This window comes from Heloderma suspectum, chromosome 2 (genome assembly GCF_057233095.1).
Source record: "Heloderma suspectum isolate Gila_16-S chromosome 2, 16-S_ref, whole genome shotgun sequence".
Taxonomy (NCBI): domain Eukaryota; kingdom Metazoa; phylum Chordata; class Lepidosauria; order Squamata; family Helodermatidae; genus Heloderma; species Heloderma suspectum.
In genome coordinates, this window is record NC_139459.1 from 166,966,568 (window position 1) to 166,981,961 (window position 15,394).

The 15,394-nt window shown below is 45.7% G+C and overlaps 1 protein-coding gene across 6 annotated transcripts in view; it reads right to left on the bottom strand.

Moving 5' to 3' along the window:
- CC2D1A (coiled-coil and C2 domain containing 1A) overlaps positions 1-15,394 on the bottom strand; it is a 61,339-nt gene that overhangs the window by 23,951 nt on the left and 21,994 nt on the right. For all 6 annotated transcript variants that reach the window (XR_014787995.1, XM_084835810.1, XM_084835811.1 and 3 more), the window contains 4 exons: positions 14,379-14,497; positions 12,136-12,274; positions 9,877-10,049; positions 5,122-5,244 (listed from right to left, as the gene is read on the bottom strand). Coding sequence is in view for 5 of the 6 variants with exons in the window: in XM_084835810.1 (XP_084691936.1) it covers positions 5,122-5,244; positions 9,877-10,049; positions 12,136-12,274; positions 14,379-14,497 (554 nt within the window). In the remaining variant the exon portion in view is untranslated. The remainder of the gene's footprint in view (positions 1-5,121; positions 5,245-9,876; positions 10,050-12,135; positions 12,275-14,378; positions 14,498-15,394) is intronic.

Genomic DNA, 15,394 nt, shown 5'->3' on the forward strand with positions numbered 1-15,394 from the left:
CATGGCTGGTCACAAAATGCTAATTTCCCTGAAGGCAAGCCAGTGAGACTAAAGGAAAAGTAAGTTGCTCAAGAACCTAATACATGGCTGAGGTGTGGTCTGGGCTTTAAAACAAAAAACACTGTTTTGAACCCACATAAATATGGTGCTGGAGGGTGGCACTTCGCTTTGCAGCATGCCAGCATCCCAGCTCAAATAATAATGTAATCTTTAAAAATCTGAATAAAAAAAATCAGGAGGGTCAAAGAGCTTGGTGGGCATCACAAGAGGCATCCGCAGATGCATTGGTACTCACAGGTACCACATTGGAGACCCCAGCACTAGAATGAACAGCATGTAGCACACAACTGGTGGGTTCAGGGAAGTAACTATGGGGAGGAAGTAATTCACTGGGAGCAGGCATGTCTCACCTTCCTGCTGAGCATCCCTACTCCACAAATCCCACTGCCATGGTCAAAGGTCATTCAACCAGACATGGGGTTTGTCCAAATGGCATCCGTGTGTACACATGCTCAAACTACAGAATAACAACATCTTACCCATCCCCAGTGCAAGGAATTACACAAGTGAGAATCAAGCTGTCATTCTGGGCAATTTTCCCATAACAATTAGTCACCCTCACTTTTAAATGAATGCCTGCCTTAATCCCCCTTCATGGATCACTGCCTTGTTGTGGCAAAGGGGCTTCCATAACTCAGTGAAGCCATAAGCTATGCCATGCAGGGCCACCCAAGACGGACAGGTCATGGTGAAGAGTTCTGACAAAATGTGGTCCACTGGAGAAGGAAATGGCAACCCACTCCAGTATTCTTGCCAAGAAAACCCCATGGAACGTATCACAAAGCTAAAAGAGATGACGCCGGAAGATGAGCCCCTCAGGTCAGAAGATGTCCAATATACTACTGGGGAAGAGCAGAGGGAATTTCCAAGTAGCACCAGAAAGAGTGAAGCGGCTGGGCCAAAGCCAAAAGGACACTCAGCTGTGGATGTGTCTGGTGGTGAAAAGAAAATCCGACGCTGTAAAGAACAATATTGTTTAGGAACCTGGAATGTAAGATCAATGAATCAAGGCAAACTGGAGGTGGTCAAACATGAGATGGCAAGATTGAACATCGACATCTTGGGAATCAGCAAACTAAAACTGACAGGCATGGGCAAATTTAATTCAGGTGACCATCATATCTACTACTGTGGGTAAGAATCCCTAGAAGAAATGGAGTAGCACTCATAGTCAAGAAAAGGGTGGGAAAAGCAGTACTGGGGTACAATCTCAAAAACTATAGAATGATCTCAGTACAAATCCAAGGCAAACCATTCAACATCACAGTAATTCAAGTCTATGCCCCAACCACTGATGCCGAAGAAGCTGGTTGATCGGTTCTATGAAGATCTACAACACCTTCTAGAACTAACACCAAAAAAAGATGTCCTCTTCATCATAAAAAGGTAAAGGTGTCCCCAACCAGTCGTGTCCGACTCTAGGGTGCGGTGCTCATCCCCGTTTCTAAGCCGAAGAGCCAGCGCTGTCCGAAGACGCTTCCGTGGTCATGTGGCCGGCGTGACTGAACACCGAGGTGCACGGAACGCTGTTACCTTTCTCGCCGAAGCGGTACCTATTTATCTACTTGCAATTTCTTGCTTTCGAACTGCTAGGTTGGCAGAAGCTGGGAATGAAGACGGGAGCTCACTCCGTCATGCAGCACTCGGGTCTCGAACTGCTGTCCTGCCGACCTTCCAGTCTGCAGTTCAGCGTCTTAACCACTAAGCCACCGCAGCCCCCCTCTTCATCATAGGGGACTGGAATGTTAAAGTAGGAAGTCAAGAAATAACCGGGATAATAGGCAAGCATGGCCTTGGTGTACAAAATGAAGCAGGACAAAGACTCATAGAGTTTTGCCAAGAGAACAAGCTGAGCATAGCAAACACTCTTTTCCAACAGCACAAGAGGCGACTCTACACATGGACATCACCAGATGGTCAATATCGAAATCAGATTGATTATGTACTTGCAGCCAAAGATGGAGAAGCTCCATACAGTCAGTAAAAACAAGACCTGGAGCTGACTGTGGCTCAGATCATGAGCTGCTTCTTGCAAAATTCCGGCTTAAATTGAAGAACGTAGGGAAAACCACTAAACCATTCAGGTATGACCTCAATCATATCCCTGATGAATATACAGTGGAGGTGAGGAATAGATTTCAGGGATTAGACCTGATAGACAGAGTGCCTGAGGAACTATGGACGGAGGTCCGTAACATTGTTCAGGAGGCAGCAACGAAATCCATCCCAAAGAAAAAGAAATGCAAGAAAGCCAAGTGGCTGTCTGATGAGGCTGAGGAAAGAAGGGAAGCGAAAAGCAAGGGAGAAAGGGGAAGATATATCCAACTGAATGCAGAGTTCCAGAGAATAGCAAGGAGAGACAAGAAGGCCTTCTTAAATGAACAATGCAAAGAAATCGAGGAAAACAACAGAATGGGAAAGACTAGAGATCTGTTTAAGAAAATCAGAGATGTCAAGGGAACATTTTGTGCAAAGACGGGCATGATAAAGGACAAAGAAGGCAGGGACGTAACAGAAGCAGATGAGATTAAGAAGAGGTGGAAAGAATACACAGAAGAACTATACAGGAAAGATCTGAATGTCCCTGATAGCCATGATAGTGTGGTCACTGAACTTGAGCCAGACATCCTAGAGAGTGAAGTCAAGTGGGCCTTAGGAAGCATTACTAACAACAAACTAGCGGAGATGACAGTATTCCAGCTGAGCTATTTAAAATCCTAAAAGATGATGCTGTTGAAGTGCTGCACTCAATATGCCAACAAATTTGGAACACTCAACAGTGGCCACAAGACTGGAAAAGGTCAGTTTACATTCCAATTCCAAAGAAGGGCAACGCCAAAGAGTGTTCAAACTACCGTACAATTGCGCTCATTTCACATGCCAGCAAGGTGATGCTCAAAATCCTACAAGCTAGGCTTCAGCAGCATGTGAACCGAGAACTACCAGAAGTACAAGCTGGGTTTCAAAGAGGCAGAGGAACCAGAGATCAAATCGCCAACATTCGCTGCATCATGGAGAAAGCAAGAAAATTCCAGAAAAACGTCTATTTCTGCTTCATTGACTACGCTAAAGCCTTTGATTGTGTGGATCACAACAAACTGTGGCAAATTCTTAAAGAGATGGGAGTACCTTACCTGTCTCCTGAGAAACCTTACGAGGGTCAAGAAGCAACAGTAAGAACCAGACATAGAACAACCGATTGGTTCCAAATTGGGAAAGGAGTACGAGAAGGCTGTATATTGTCGCCCTGCTTATTTAATTTATATGCAGAGTACATCATGAGAAACGCCAGGTTGGATGAATCACAGGTTGGAATTAAGATTGCTGGGAGAATTATCAACAATCTCAGATACGCAGATGATACCACCCTAATGGCAGAAAGCGAAGAGGATCTAAAGAGCTTCTTGTGGAGGGTGAAAGTGGAGAGTGCAAAAGCTGGTTTGAAACTCAACATTAAAACGATTAAGACCATGGCATCCGGCCCCATCACTTCTTGGCATATAGAAGGGGAAGAAATGGAAGCAGTGACAGATTTTATTTTCTTGGGCTCCAAGATCACCGCAGACGGTGACTGTAGCCATGAAATTAAAAGACACTTGCTCCTTGGGAGGAAAGCTATGGCAAACCTAGACAGCATAGTAAGAAGCAGAGACATCACCTTGCCGACAAAGGTTCGTATAATCAAAGCTATGATTTTCCCAGTAGCAACGTATGGCTGCAAGAGCTGGACTATAAGGAAGGCCGAGCACCGAAGAATGGATGCCTTCGAACTGTGGTGCTAGAGAAGACTCTTACAAGTCCCCTGGACTGCAAGGTCAAATCAGTCAACCCTAAAGGAAATCAACCCTGACTGCTCATTGGAAGGACAGATACTGAAGCTGAAGCTCAAATATTTTGGCCACCTAATGCGAAGAGAAAACTCCCTGGAAAAGACCCTGATGCTGGGGAAGATTGAAGGCAAAAGGAGAAGGGGACGGCAGAGGATGAGATGGCTAGATAGCGTCACCGATGCAATGAATATGAATTTGAGCACATTCCAGGAGAGAGTGGAGGACAGGAAGGCCTGGTGTACTATGGTCCATGGGGTCACGAAGAGTCGGACACGACTTAACGACTGAACAACAGCAACTGCCTTAATCATCTTCTAAAAATGCCCTTTTACACTGAGCTCTTGTTTTCGCTTTTTTGCTCTGCCTCCCTTTTCCACTTTAAAAGCCACTGAATACCTAGTGCTGTACCCACAAAGAAATCATTCCTTCCCCTCACCCCCCAGTCATAACCTGTTTAATATTCTTTGGAAGTTGAAGGGCGTAACGGGCCAAGCTCAAGGGGGCTCACATGTCTGCTCGATTTATATATAAAGTGGAGTTGGGGGTCTCATTTTCATGTCAAAATGAGCAGGCAGGTGAGGGGAGCCAACTCTTACTCCCAGTCTGCTGCCTCAACTCCTCTTTTTACCTCAACTTATAATCTCAATTTTACCACAACTTCCATTTTTACCTCACTTTATAACCTCAACTGTATCTCAACTCCTTTTTACCTCAGCTTATAACAGAAATTAGGTCAGGTGGGAGAAAAGTGTCTGATGCATCAGAACATAAGCACATTTTCGTTCTTCATTTCGCATACCTCTTTTGATGTAATTATACACACGCACACTACATACCACTTTATCTGTAAATCAGGGAGAGAGGTAAACAACACATGTGGCTTGCTGCCACCATGTCAACTTTACGCCTCTCAGGATCTCCACTGGATCAGACCTGGGGTCCAGCTTCCTGTTTCTAACAGTGGTCAACGAAATGCTTCCAGGAAACCAACCAGCATGGCATGAAGGCTCCTCTCCCATTAATTTCTCACCAGGATCTGGTAGGAATGACCCCAGTCAAAGACATGGTTTCAATGCAGCATGAACAAACTGCAATCCTGGTGCCCCTCGGCCCACAGCTGCTAGGTCTCCCAGGAGGAAACATTTACATTTTAAAGGTCACCTTGCTTTCCTGTATTCCTACTGGGCAGGAGAGGTTACAACATCTGCAAAGCATGCCTGTACTCCACTACCTCATGCTGCTGCCTCATCAGTTTTACAAGCTCAGTGTACTGGGCAGCAATTTCTGGGGAGATGCTGGCTCCACGACGCTGCACGAGCGTGAAGTCTTCCTTGTTCACGGGGGCCTGAGGCACCTGAAGGGAAGAAGGGGGCGGGGCAGAAGGAAAACAAGTTTGAGAATTAACTGCTTCAAAAAAAAGGGCAGTGTCACCTACTTGCTTCCCTACACAAACACACGTGACCACAGCAAGAGGGGTGACAACACCTGTGCTGCGCTTAAAAACAAGGTCACAGTATTAGCCACTTTAGAAAACGTTTGTGGAATTTTGGCCCCAGAGCCCATGGGGGGAGGCAGTTGCGAGGGCCTGTAAGCTGCCCTGAAGTCACCAACTGCATACATGAACTGCCTCACTTCAACGACTGCCAGAGGAGAGGCGCTTCAGCAGTGGCGCCAAGTCACATGGGCTAGCTGCCTGCAGGGATATTTGCCCCATGCCGATGGGTTCAAGAAGGGACACCGCAGCAGGCTTTCATCTGACATAGACCAAACAGACAGCCATAAGAACTCTCTTGCTCAGCTCCCATTTATTTTATTGAAACCTCCTCAGGAAGCCTTCCTGAGCATGAACTGTGACGCACAGGTCAGACCTGTTTCCCATCCTGCCACTCTTGAGGACCCCCTGTATCTGCCTCATAGTAAGGCTGCCTCTGAGGAGGGTTCTCTGTATTGTCAAAAGATTTTTCAAAGAGAGGGACAAAGCAAGGATGCCTCCGTCCCTCTTACTTTTTGCTTTTTCAACAGAACCCCTAGCAAATGCTATTAGAAAGGAATCATCAATAGGGATCCAAGTCAATGGGCAACAATACATTATTAATTTATATGCAGATGATATAGCCTTAACTTTGCCAAAACCCAGAAGTGAGTTACCAAGGGGTACAAATCATAGCAGAATATGGAAAACAGGCAGGTTTGACGATCAGTTACCAAAAATCCAATATTCTTAGTCTGAACATGGGAGCTGAATGGAATTGAATAAATTGTATAATATCCCAACATATTCTTCAGACATAAAATACCTGGGAATCCAGTTGTCAGGCAAACTTAAACTGAACTACAGGCCCTTATTCAGACAAATAGAGAGCTTACTAAGAGGGTGGACAAAACTCAACCTATCATAGTTAGGGACGACAGCAGCAATTTAAATGACAGTTTTGCCCAAACTGTCTTATCTATTCCAAACCCTTCCAATCCACCTGTCAGATGGTTACCTGAAAAAAATGGCAAAAATTAATTATGAAGTTTATTCACAGAAATAAAAAACCTACACACTTATAACTCACTACTTCGACCATATAAAGCAGGGGGTATTGGGATACCTAATGCATCAATTTATTTTGCAGCTTACCAAATTAGGCAGCTGCTACAAATTATAAATCAAAAAGGGGGGAAATCTGGATTCACATGGAACGAAACTTGAAATCTATAGAAGAAATGCAAGGCTTGATATACAGAACACTTAAATTAAAAACCCTTAAAGAAATAGAAAATCCATTCCTTAAGGCCACAATCCTATGGCTGTTAGACAGTGGCTAGACGGCCATTGGATTTTTCGGTTTTTGGGAACCGACCTCGGAGCCTGTGCTCCAAGGTCAGTTCCCAGAAAACCGCTTCCCCACCCCTACCAACTCATAAGAGGTGCAGTTTTTCCACGGGCTCCATGCTCGTAAGAGTGGAGCAGAGAGAAAGAGGCATTCCTAGGGGCGGGGAGGGGATGGCAGAAGCATCTGTCTGCCCTCCCCCGCTCCAAAGCACTGCAGCTAGACAGCTGAAATCAGCCATCTAGCCACTAATGCAGGGCAGCCAGAGCGCGGAAGAGAAAATACCCTCCATGCTCTGCCCGCCCTGCCTTGGATAGGTGACTGCCTCAGAGTTCGGAGGCGGCCACCTATCCCCATAGGATTGTGCCCTCCATGTACGTTACTAGTTTGGCATAAATGGAAAGACAAATTCATGCCTGACCCCACTCCCATTATCCCCATTCTGTCTTTCCCTTGTTTTACAGCAAAGATAAGCTTCAACAATTCCAGTTATGGGGCTCGAAAGGTTTATATAGGATTAAAAACCCCAAACAGGAACACAAATCACAAATCAAATTTAGGAAGTAAAATTTTATAATAATCTAACCATAAAGGCACAAACAGTACGGCCGCTAATGGGATTTGAGACATTAGTAGTAGAGGAAAACACGGAAATCAAAGGAATAACCTCAGTCCTGTATGGACTTATCTTTGATGTATGTATGTTCCTATATGGTTCCGGCCCAGCCTATCTTAAGGAGCGCCTCCAGCAGCACCGGACAGGCCGCTTAACAAGATCAGCCTCGGATGGCCTTCTCTCTGTCCCATCAGCCAGGACAGCTAGACGGGTGGGGTCGAGGGAGAGGGCCTTTTCTGTGGTGGCCCCCACTCTGTGGAACTCCCTCCCTAGGGAACTCCGTCATGCCCCCTCTTTAATGAGCTTCCGTCGTGCATTAAAAATGTGGTTATTCAGGCAGGCATTTGGGGTGGGTTAGGGTATTTTAGAAAATGTTTTTATTGTAGAATTTTATTGTTTTAAACTGTTTTATTTTATGTTGTACATCGCCCAGAGTGGCTGGGTGACCAGCCAAATGGGCGATTAATAAATTTAATAATAAATAAATAAATAAATATGTCTGTCTGTCTGTCTGTCTGTATTAGATTTATTAGCTGCCCATCTGGCTGACTACCCGACCACTCTAGGCGGCATACAAAACTAATAACACAAAATACAACAAATTTGTATAATCAACTGAACAAAACAACATAACAAAACAACACTGCTCTAAAAAACCCTAACACACCCCAAATGCCTGCCTGAACAGCCAGGTTTTTAAAGCCTGGCAGAAGCTCATCAAAGAGGGGGCATGGCGGAGGTCACTAGGGAGGGAATTCCACAGAGGGGGGGCCACCACAGAAAAGGCCCTCTCCCTAGTCTTCACCAACCTAGCTGTCCTGGCTGATGGGACAGACAGAAGGCCTACCGAGGCTGATCTCGTTGAGTGGTGTCCCTGGTGTTGCTGGAGGCGCTCCATAAGATAGACTGGGCCGGAACCATATAGGGTTTTAAAGGTCAAAACCAACACCTTGAATTGGGCCCGGAAAACAACTGGTAACCAGTGCAACTCCTTCAGCACTGGAGTGATGTGATCTCGCCGATGGCTGCCTTTAATCAGGTGGGCCGCTGTGTTCTGCACCAGCTACAACTTCTGAACTGTCTTCAAGGGTAACCCCACATGGAGCTCATTACAGTACACTAGGCGAGAAGAGACCAGGGCATGAACTACTGATGGGAGGAGATGGTTAGGGAGATAGGGGCGCAGCCGCCGTATCAGATGGAGTTGGTACAGCGCTTCCCGGCTCACGGCTGACACCTGAGCCTCCATGGACAGCTGGGAGTCTAAAATGACCCCCAGGCTGCAGACCTGGTCCTTCAGAGGTAGCCGCACCCCATTAAACACCAGGTCAACATCCCCCAACCTCCCCTTGTCTCTCACCAAAAGTACTTTGGTTTTGTCGGGGTTCAGTTTCAGCTTAGTCCTTCCCATCCAGCCACTCACCGACTCCAGACACTTGGACAGGGTTTCTACAGCCAACCTTGGCAAGGATTTAAATGAGAGGCAGAGTTGCGTGTCATCCGCATATTGGTACACTGCACCCCAAACCTCCTGATGATAGCCCCCAGCGGCTTCACATAGATGTTAAATAGCATTGGGGAGAGAAGAGAACCCTGTGGCACCCCGCAAGTGAGCAGTCAAGGGTCTGAAATTTGCAATTTGGAAATACAGAAGGGATCCCCAAACAAATATGGGGAAAGGACCTGGGCATGCAAACTGAGAAACAAAATGGGTAAAACTATGGTGACAGGGCCCAATGAAATCTATTTCTACAAAAATAAAAGAAAGCACAATTATACAGGTGGTACTTAACACCACAGAAGTTAAGCCAGATATACAAATTAACCACCCCTAAGTGATGGTGGAACTGTAATATGACTGGTACATTTTTTTCTGTATGTGTGGTCGTGTGTTGTTATACAACAATTTTGGCAGGAGGTGTTTGTAGAAGCTGGTAAAATAACAGGGCAAATGACTGATCTGTCTCCAGCTATGGGGCTGCTATCGATATATGACAAAGACAACAACAAACTACAAAACAAAGAACTACTGACTTTCTTATGGGCAGCAGCCCGGATGGAAATTGCAGCCAGCTGGAAAGGAACACACAAACCCACATTACAGCAAATGTACCTCAGAGTTTGGTCAATTGCTCTTATGGAAAAGCTGACCCAAGTCAAAAGAGCAACTGGAAATGTTAACTATAAACAAGACTTCTATGCAACTTGGCATCAATTTGTAACGTATATGATTAGGCCCAAGGAAACATTAAAACCACCGCAGACTCATGATCAGTTACGGAAAGATTTGTTGGGATAATAGGATATGACTGGAGTAGGATAAATGAACAGAGTACAGGTGAGGCAATCTCTGTATTGAAATGTAGGATATTGATCACAGAGGGTAGTCAATGTATTCCCAAATTGTCTTATTGTTTATTAACATTTTATTTGTTTAAAAATAAAAATTATAATTATAATTACAAAAAAAAAGATCTTTCAACGTAACTGGAGCTCTGATCAATTTCCACATTACCAGCGTGCACACCCAGAGATGTAGAGGCCTACTTGCCTTAGTGATGTCGACGGGGAGCCCGTTCTGCGATGCCTCAATCATGGGGTCCAGACCCTTGGCCTGGCGCAAGAACAGCTTGGCTCCCTCAATGTCGTTTTGCTGCTTGGCTCGGAGAGCTGCCTGCATCAGTTGCTTCTTCCGGTTTTCCAGGAAGGTCAGCTGCTGTTGAGCTGCAGGAGGAAAAAGGTGAGGAGAGGAGTTCCATCATGCCTCTTGCAGAGCCTCTTGTAAGCTGTAATGGCCCCAGGCCTGTACCCATGTCACTTGTGGTTTTAGAGGGGCCTAGAGATCCACAAGGTGGGCCTCTTGGCTGGTAAGATGAGTCAAAGGTCGATATCGCCGCCTCAGCAAATTCCATGCTAACAAGCTCTGAATCTTATCAGGGCCTGGGAAGCACCTGAGATGTGAGGCTATGTTTACAGGTGTCTGTGCTGGGAAAGTTCTGTGTCAGGGTGGAAAATGAGCCAATAGAACCCCAGAGCAGTTCTGATTCTGAGGAGGATCAGCAATGCGTGGGAGAGGAGCCTGCTCATCCCTCACAGGCCCAGCAGCTGGCAGAGATTCCTCCTGCCAGCATTCCTGAGATAGATAGTGATCCTAGCAGTGAGAAAATGCAGGAACGGGGCTTGCTAGACGCTCGATGCAGACGCAGGGAGCGACGAGCGATGGAGGGTGCGAAAAGGAGGCATAGCGCCCGTTTGGCGTGCAAGCAACAGCCGCCTCCCGTGGACCCAAGGGAAAGAGGGAGGATCTCTCCCTAGCCCATAAGTTCAGGGTCTTCAAGTGACTCTCCTTGAAACGGGGATCAACTGCCTACTCGGAGCATAAGCTACTCTGCTGTTCCTTGCTTAGTTGCTGGTGATTAGCATCTGAAAGAGTCATTAAGTTGTAAAAGGATTAAAGCCTTGAAAAGAATCCTTTCGTCTGTGTCTTAAGTTGGCTATTGGAGTGTACTGAAAGAGGCCACTAGGGCGCTCTTGACATTCTGATTGTCTCCCCTCTGACATGGGGCTGTTAGTCTATGCTGGGAAAGTTGCAGATGAACTGAACATTAATGCTTGCTGCTGTCATGCTGCCTCACTGCTAACATGTATGGTATAAGACCCATTGTAACCCTTGGCTCTGTGTTCAGAGAAGCTGTCTGATCCAACCATTGGGTACGCCTGTGTGCTGTAAGTGCTCAATAAAGTCTCCTTGTAAGCAAACCTGGATCTGGCTTATCACTATTTTGGCACCTCTAAATTAGGAGGCCTACTGCAGGGGCAATACATAAGCAGATAATAAGGAGATTCCAAACGGGTGAGGGATGCAATTCAGTCATGGGAGAAACGGTGACTTTTTACAAGGAAGGGCTGGCTGGAGGATGCTGTGAGTTGTAATCCAACATATCTGGAGGTCACCAGGTTGGGGGAAGGCTGCTGTAGAATTCAGCCAGAACTGGGGATGGGTGATACGGGTACCTCAAGACAGGCACCAATTAGCCCAGGGATTCTTGCAGAAATCCCTGATAGAGAATGTGTCATCCACACTGATCCTGCTACTGTTTGGACTAGAAAGGATCAGAGGGGGATCAGTCCTACCCCCAGGCTTTGCATGCCTGGTACTGAAAATAAACACATACACCATCTGGAAAGACCCCCAATTTGCCTACCTAAGGAGACAGAACAAGACATCTGTAAATCCTGGCCTGATTTACATAATGAGAATTCCTGTATGGACTTGACAGTGTTGCCCCTGCCAAGACAGGCAAGCTAGCCCAGGAAGGCCGGCTCCAGAAAGATGATCACCCTAAGCACCAAGGGCCCCAGCACAAAGCACAGGGCAGTGAACAATGGACATTTATTTTTCTAGGGTTCACATGTCTTTGTAACAAATAGTTTTATTCATAAATCACTACCTTTGTCAGTCCGTACTTGTGGTACTTTACAGTAAAAGTGAAGACACCTGCATACATTACAACAGACGCCATCAAAGCTTTTCCCCACCAGCCTAGTGGCCAACGTGCAGCTGGAGAGAGATTCCCCAAGAATCGCCTCCTGTACTGGCCATTCAGCCTGGTCATTAAATAACAGTATGCTAGGGCTGGTCCTTGAATTTGCCTACATTCCTCTGTGTCCCTTAGCCTGTTCGTATCACATCTCCTAAGAGGGCAAGCCACTGTTCGATATTAGAAAGCACGCATGTAATATTCATATCTCAGTATTATTATATAAGCATAGCGAATGAATAAATACATAAAATCAGAAGCAGGAGTACCTCTCGCGATGACCTTGGAGGCACTTTTACCAGCCCCAGTTGACTTTGGAGCTGCAGTGACAGCTCGTGAGCCTGGCTGGGGCAGCACTTTCGGTTGCAGTGAGCTGACTGATTTGGATGATGATGGGCAGAGGTCAGGCTGAAAAGAGTGAGGAGAGACATTTCAGTATTTATTTATTTAAAATCTCGCCTTTCTGCAAGAAATGGGGCACAAGGCAGCTAACAGTAATAACATACAGATTAAAAATAAAATCTTACTATAAATATAACATAAAAACAAATCCATTAGGACACAAAAACACAATAAAAGAAACAGACAGCACCCAACCAATTAAAATCCTCTCCAGCAGCAGACCAGCTTACATGCCAAAGGCCTGCTTGAATAAAAACATCTTTGCCTGTCGGCAAATGGCCAGATCAAATAACTCTAGGAATGGGTGCAGTTGGCACGCTAGCATCAGGTGTGCAAACACACTCCTGGCCACTGCCAAACCTGCGCATCCCGGTTAGGGCTGAATCCAGGAGTACGCCCAAACTGCGATCTGTGAAGATCCTTCCTTATGCAGTAAAGCACCAACCTTGCATAGCAGCTCACACATGGATATTAATGCAGTTAGAGAAGCCCAAACTCTACTAGTGATGTAGCATTCAGTCCTAAAGTCTAGATGACATAACCTGCACCTAAACCAATACCAACGCCAATGCAGTGCTTAATATGGACTGTGCATTTGCAGGGGAAGACAATAACTTTGGTATCCTTATATGGACTTGTAGACACATATAATGCATCGTGACTTAGATAACACTGCCACCTGCCCCACTCCTACTTGACAAGGGGAATTCGATCAACATGGCCAACAACTGAGCGCAGCACTGTTGCAGCATCCAAGAGAAAAAAAACATATGATGCTGAAGGAGCGCCTTCTCCCACATTATTTCCCTTGTGTTGCAAGTTCTGCCGGTGGGATCATGCTCTGCACACCCTCCATGATAGAGGCACAGGACCATAGTAGTAAGATCCAGGGGCCTTTTCCATTATGGACCCCCGCCTTTGGAACCCCCTCCATAGAGATGCCTGCTTGGCTGATGCTTTTCCCAGTTTTTAGACAACCCAGCAGGCCTCCCTATTCAGAATGGTCTGATTGAGGAGATGTTGAGGTGACTGTCATTGAACCACAGTTTGCTCGATTGGTTGTTTTTAGAATCTAGAGTTTTAGGGTTGCTTTTAGCAGTGTTACACAAATCCATTTGCCAGCAGTGAGTGCCCCTGTCTCAGTCCCATGCAGCCAGCCGAAAGGTCCTGCTGGACTCTGGCAGGTGCCACAACTCACTGCTGGAATTTCATGGAAAAGTCCAGGGTGAGCAAGAGGAGACAAAGGGTCACATTTCGCTGGCTATTAAGCCAAGCCAAAATCTGTGGCACCCTGATTTGTATAGGAGCGATGGTGAATTTTTATTTTTTCAATATTTGTTGTTTCAAATGGTTGTAGACTGCCTTGATGCCTTTTTAGCAAGTAAGATGGAACAACAGCTACTACAATAGTAATCGTAAGCCTGCTTTGAGAGCCTACCGAAGCTGGTTAAGTGACATATAGGTGGAACTCCCTCCTGGTATTGATTTGGCTGTCCTCCACACTGCTGTCATTTAGGCTCCACTTAAAGACATATTTATTTGTGCAAGCTTTTGGGGCATCAGCAAGTGCTCTATTTGATTTTCTGTTGTTTATGCCAGCTGTTTTATTGTATTTTATTATATATCTGTGATGTTAAAGTTATTATTTTAGTATTTTATGTGTTGCGTTGTGTTTTATGTAGGTTGTTAGCTGCCCTAGGCTCTTTGAGAGGGATCGCAGGATATAAAGCAAATAAGTATACTGTTTAAAAATTAAAACAAAACAGACTACTGCAATGCACTCTGTGTGGGGCTGCCCTTGTGCCTGGTTCAGAAGCTGCAGCTAGTGCAGAATGCTGCAGCTAGGGTGCTCTGAGGGACACCCAGCTCACATTATACCTGTGTTAAAAAAAAAAAAAACCTGCACTGGCTGCCTATTAGCTACCAAGCCATATTCAAAGTTCTATTGTTGACATACAAATCTACACATCATTCTGACAACCACTCTATAGTTCCCTCTGTGGGGTAGGAGTTAGGTATTCTCATATTCTGACACACAGGCAATAATCAATGCACATTTGCAACGTTTCCCACAGATGCATTTAGGCTCCTGCCTCGCACAAAACCCAACCTTTTTTGCCTCCTCAGTGTCTTCATCCTCCTCACTGGCTAGTTTCATGGCTGTTTCGAGGATCCCTGCAAAGCTTTGATCTCCAGGTGAAGATTCCATTCCTTGGATGGGAGGGAAACCTGCCAAAGAGGACAACAAATCTCAAGGCAGACCTGTGACTGATTAAAAGAAAGATGCGGCCGCTGCTACTTAGTATCTAGACTCTCAAGTCTCCTGGCCTGGCTACTTAGCTTCCAGTTTTTTAAAAAATTAACACATTTCTAGTCCTTATGACTGCAAAGATAGGCTTGAAACTGTGGGGACTGCCTGCTGAAACCTCTGAAGCCAGAAGGAAGGTTGAACAAACATTTCTAGTTGCCAGAGGTGGAGCTTCAGGGTCCATAGTTTCTTGCTCCCTTCCCACAACTATCAGAAATAGGATACATTATGCAAAATAAGTATGTACATATTTGCTCAAGGAAACTTGTCAGTAAAGAAACCAGGGGTGGTAGTTATTCTGCATGAATCAATGTGGAGGACAAGGCCATGACTTACTTATTATATGCATACCCGCTTTTCAGCTAAGACTGACTCCCAAAATTGCCAACATCAAATCCATCACTGAAATTGCAGGGATACATGGGCATGCGGATGGCGGTCTCTTCTGCATGCATGGTTATCAGATTGAGTTCTGCTCAGGTAGGTCCACCCCCTCCACATCTATTCCATTTGTCAGTGCTCAGCACAGCAAAAGCAACACTGAACAGCCTGACTCTGAGCAGCTTTACTCAGAAGAAGGGCCTCTGACTTCAGTGGCACTTTGTTCATAGTAATTATGCTTAGGATTGCAGCCTCCCTGTGCAATTCCATGGAGACTGGACATGACCAGCTGGGCCCTTTGTCTCATTCTCAAGGACACACCTTTGCAGTTTGGAATGGAATCAAGATCTCCATGTGTGACGGAAATGCCAGCTATTTTGGTACCAGCTGTTTGCCTCCAGGAAACCTACAGCAGCCTTCCCTAACTTGGTGCCCTC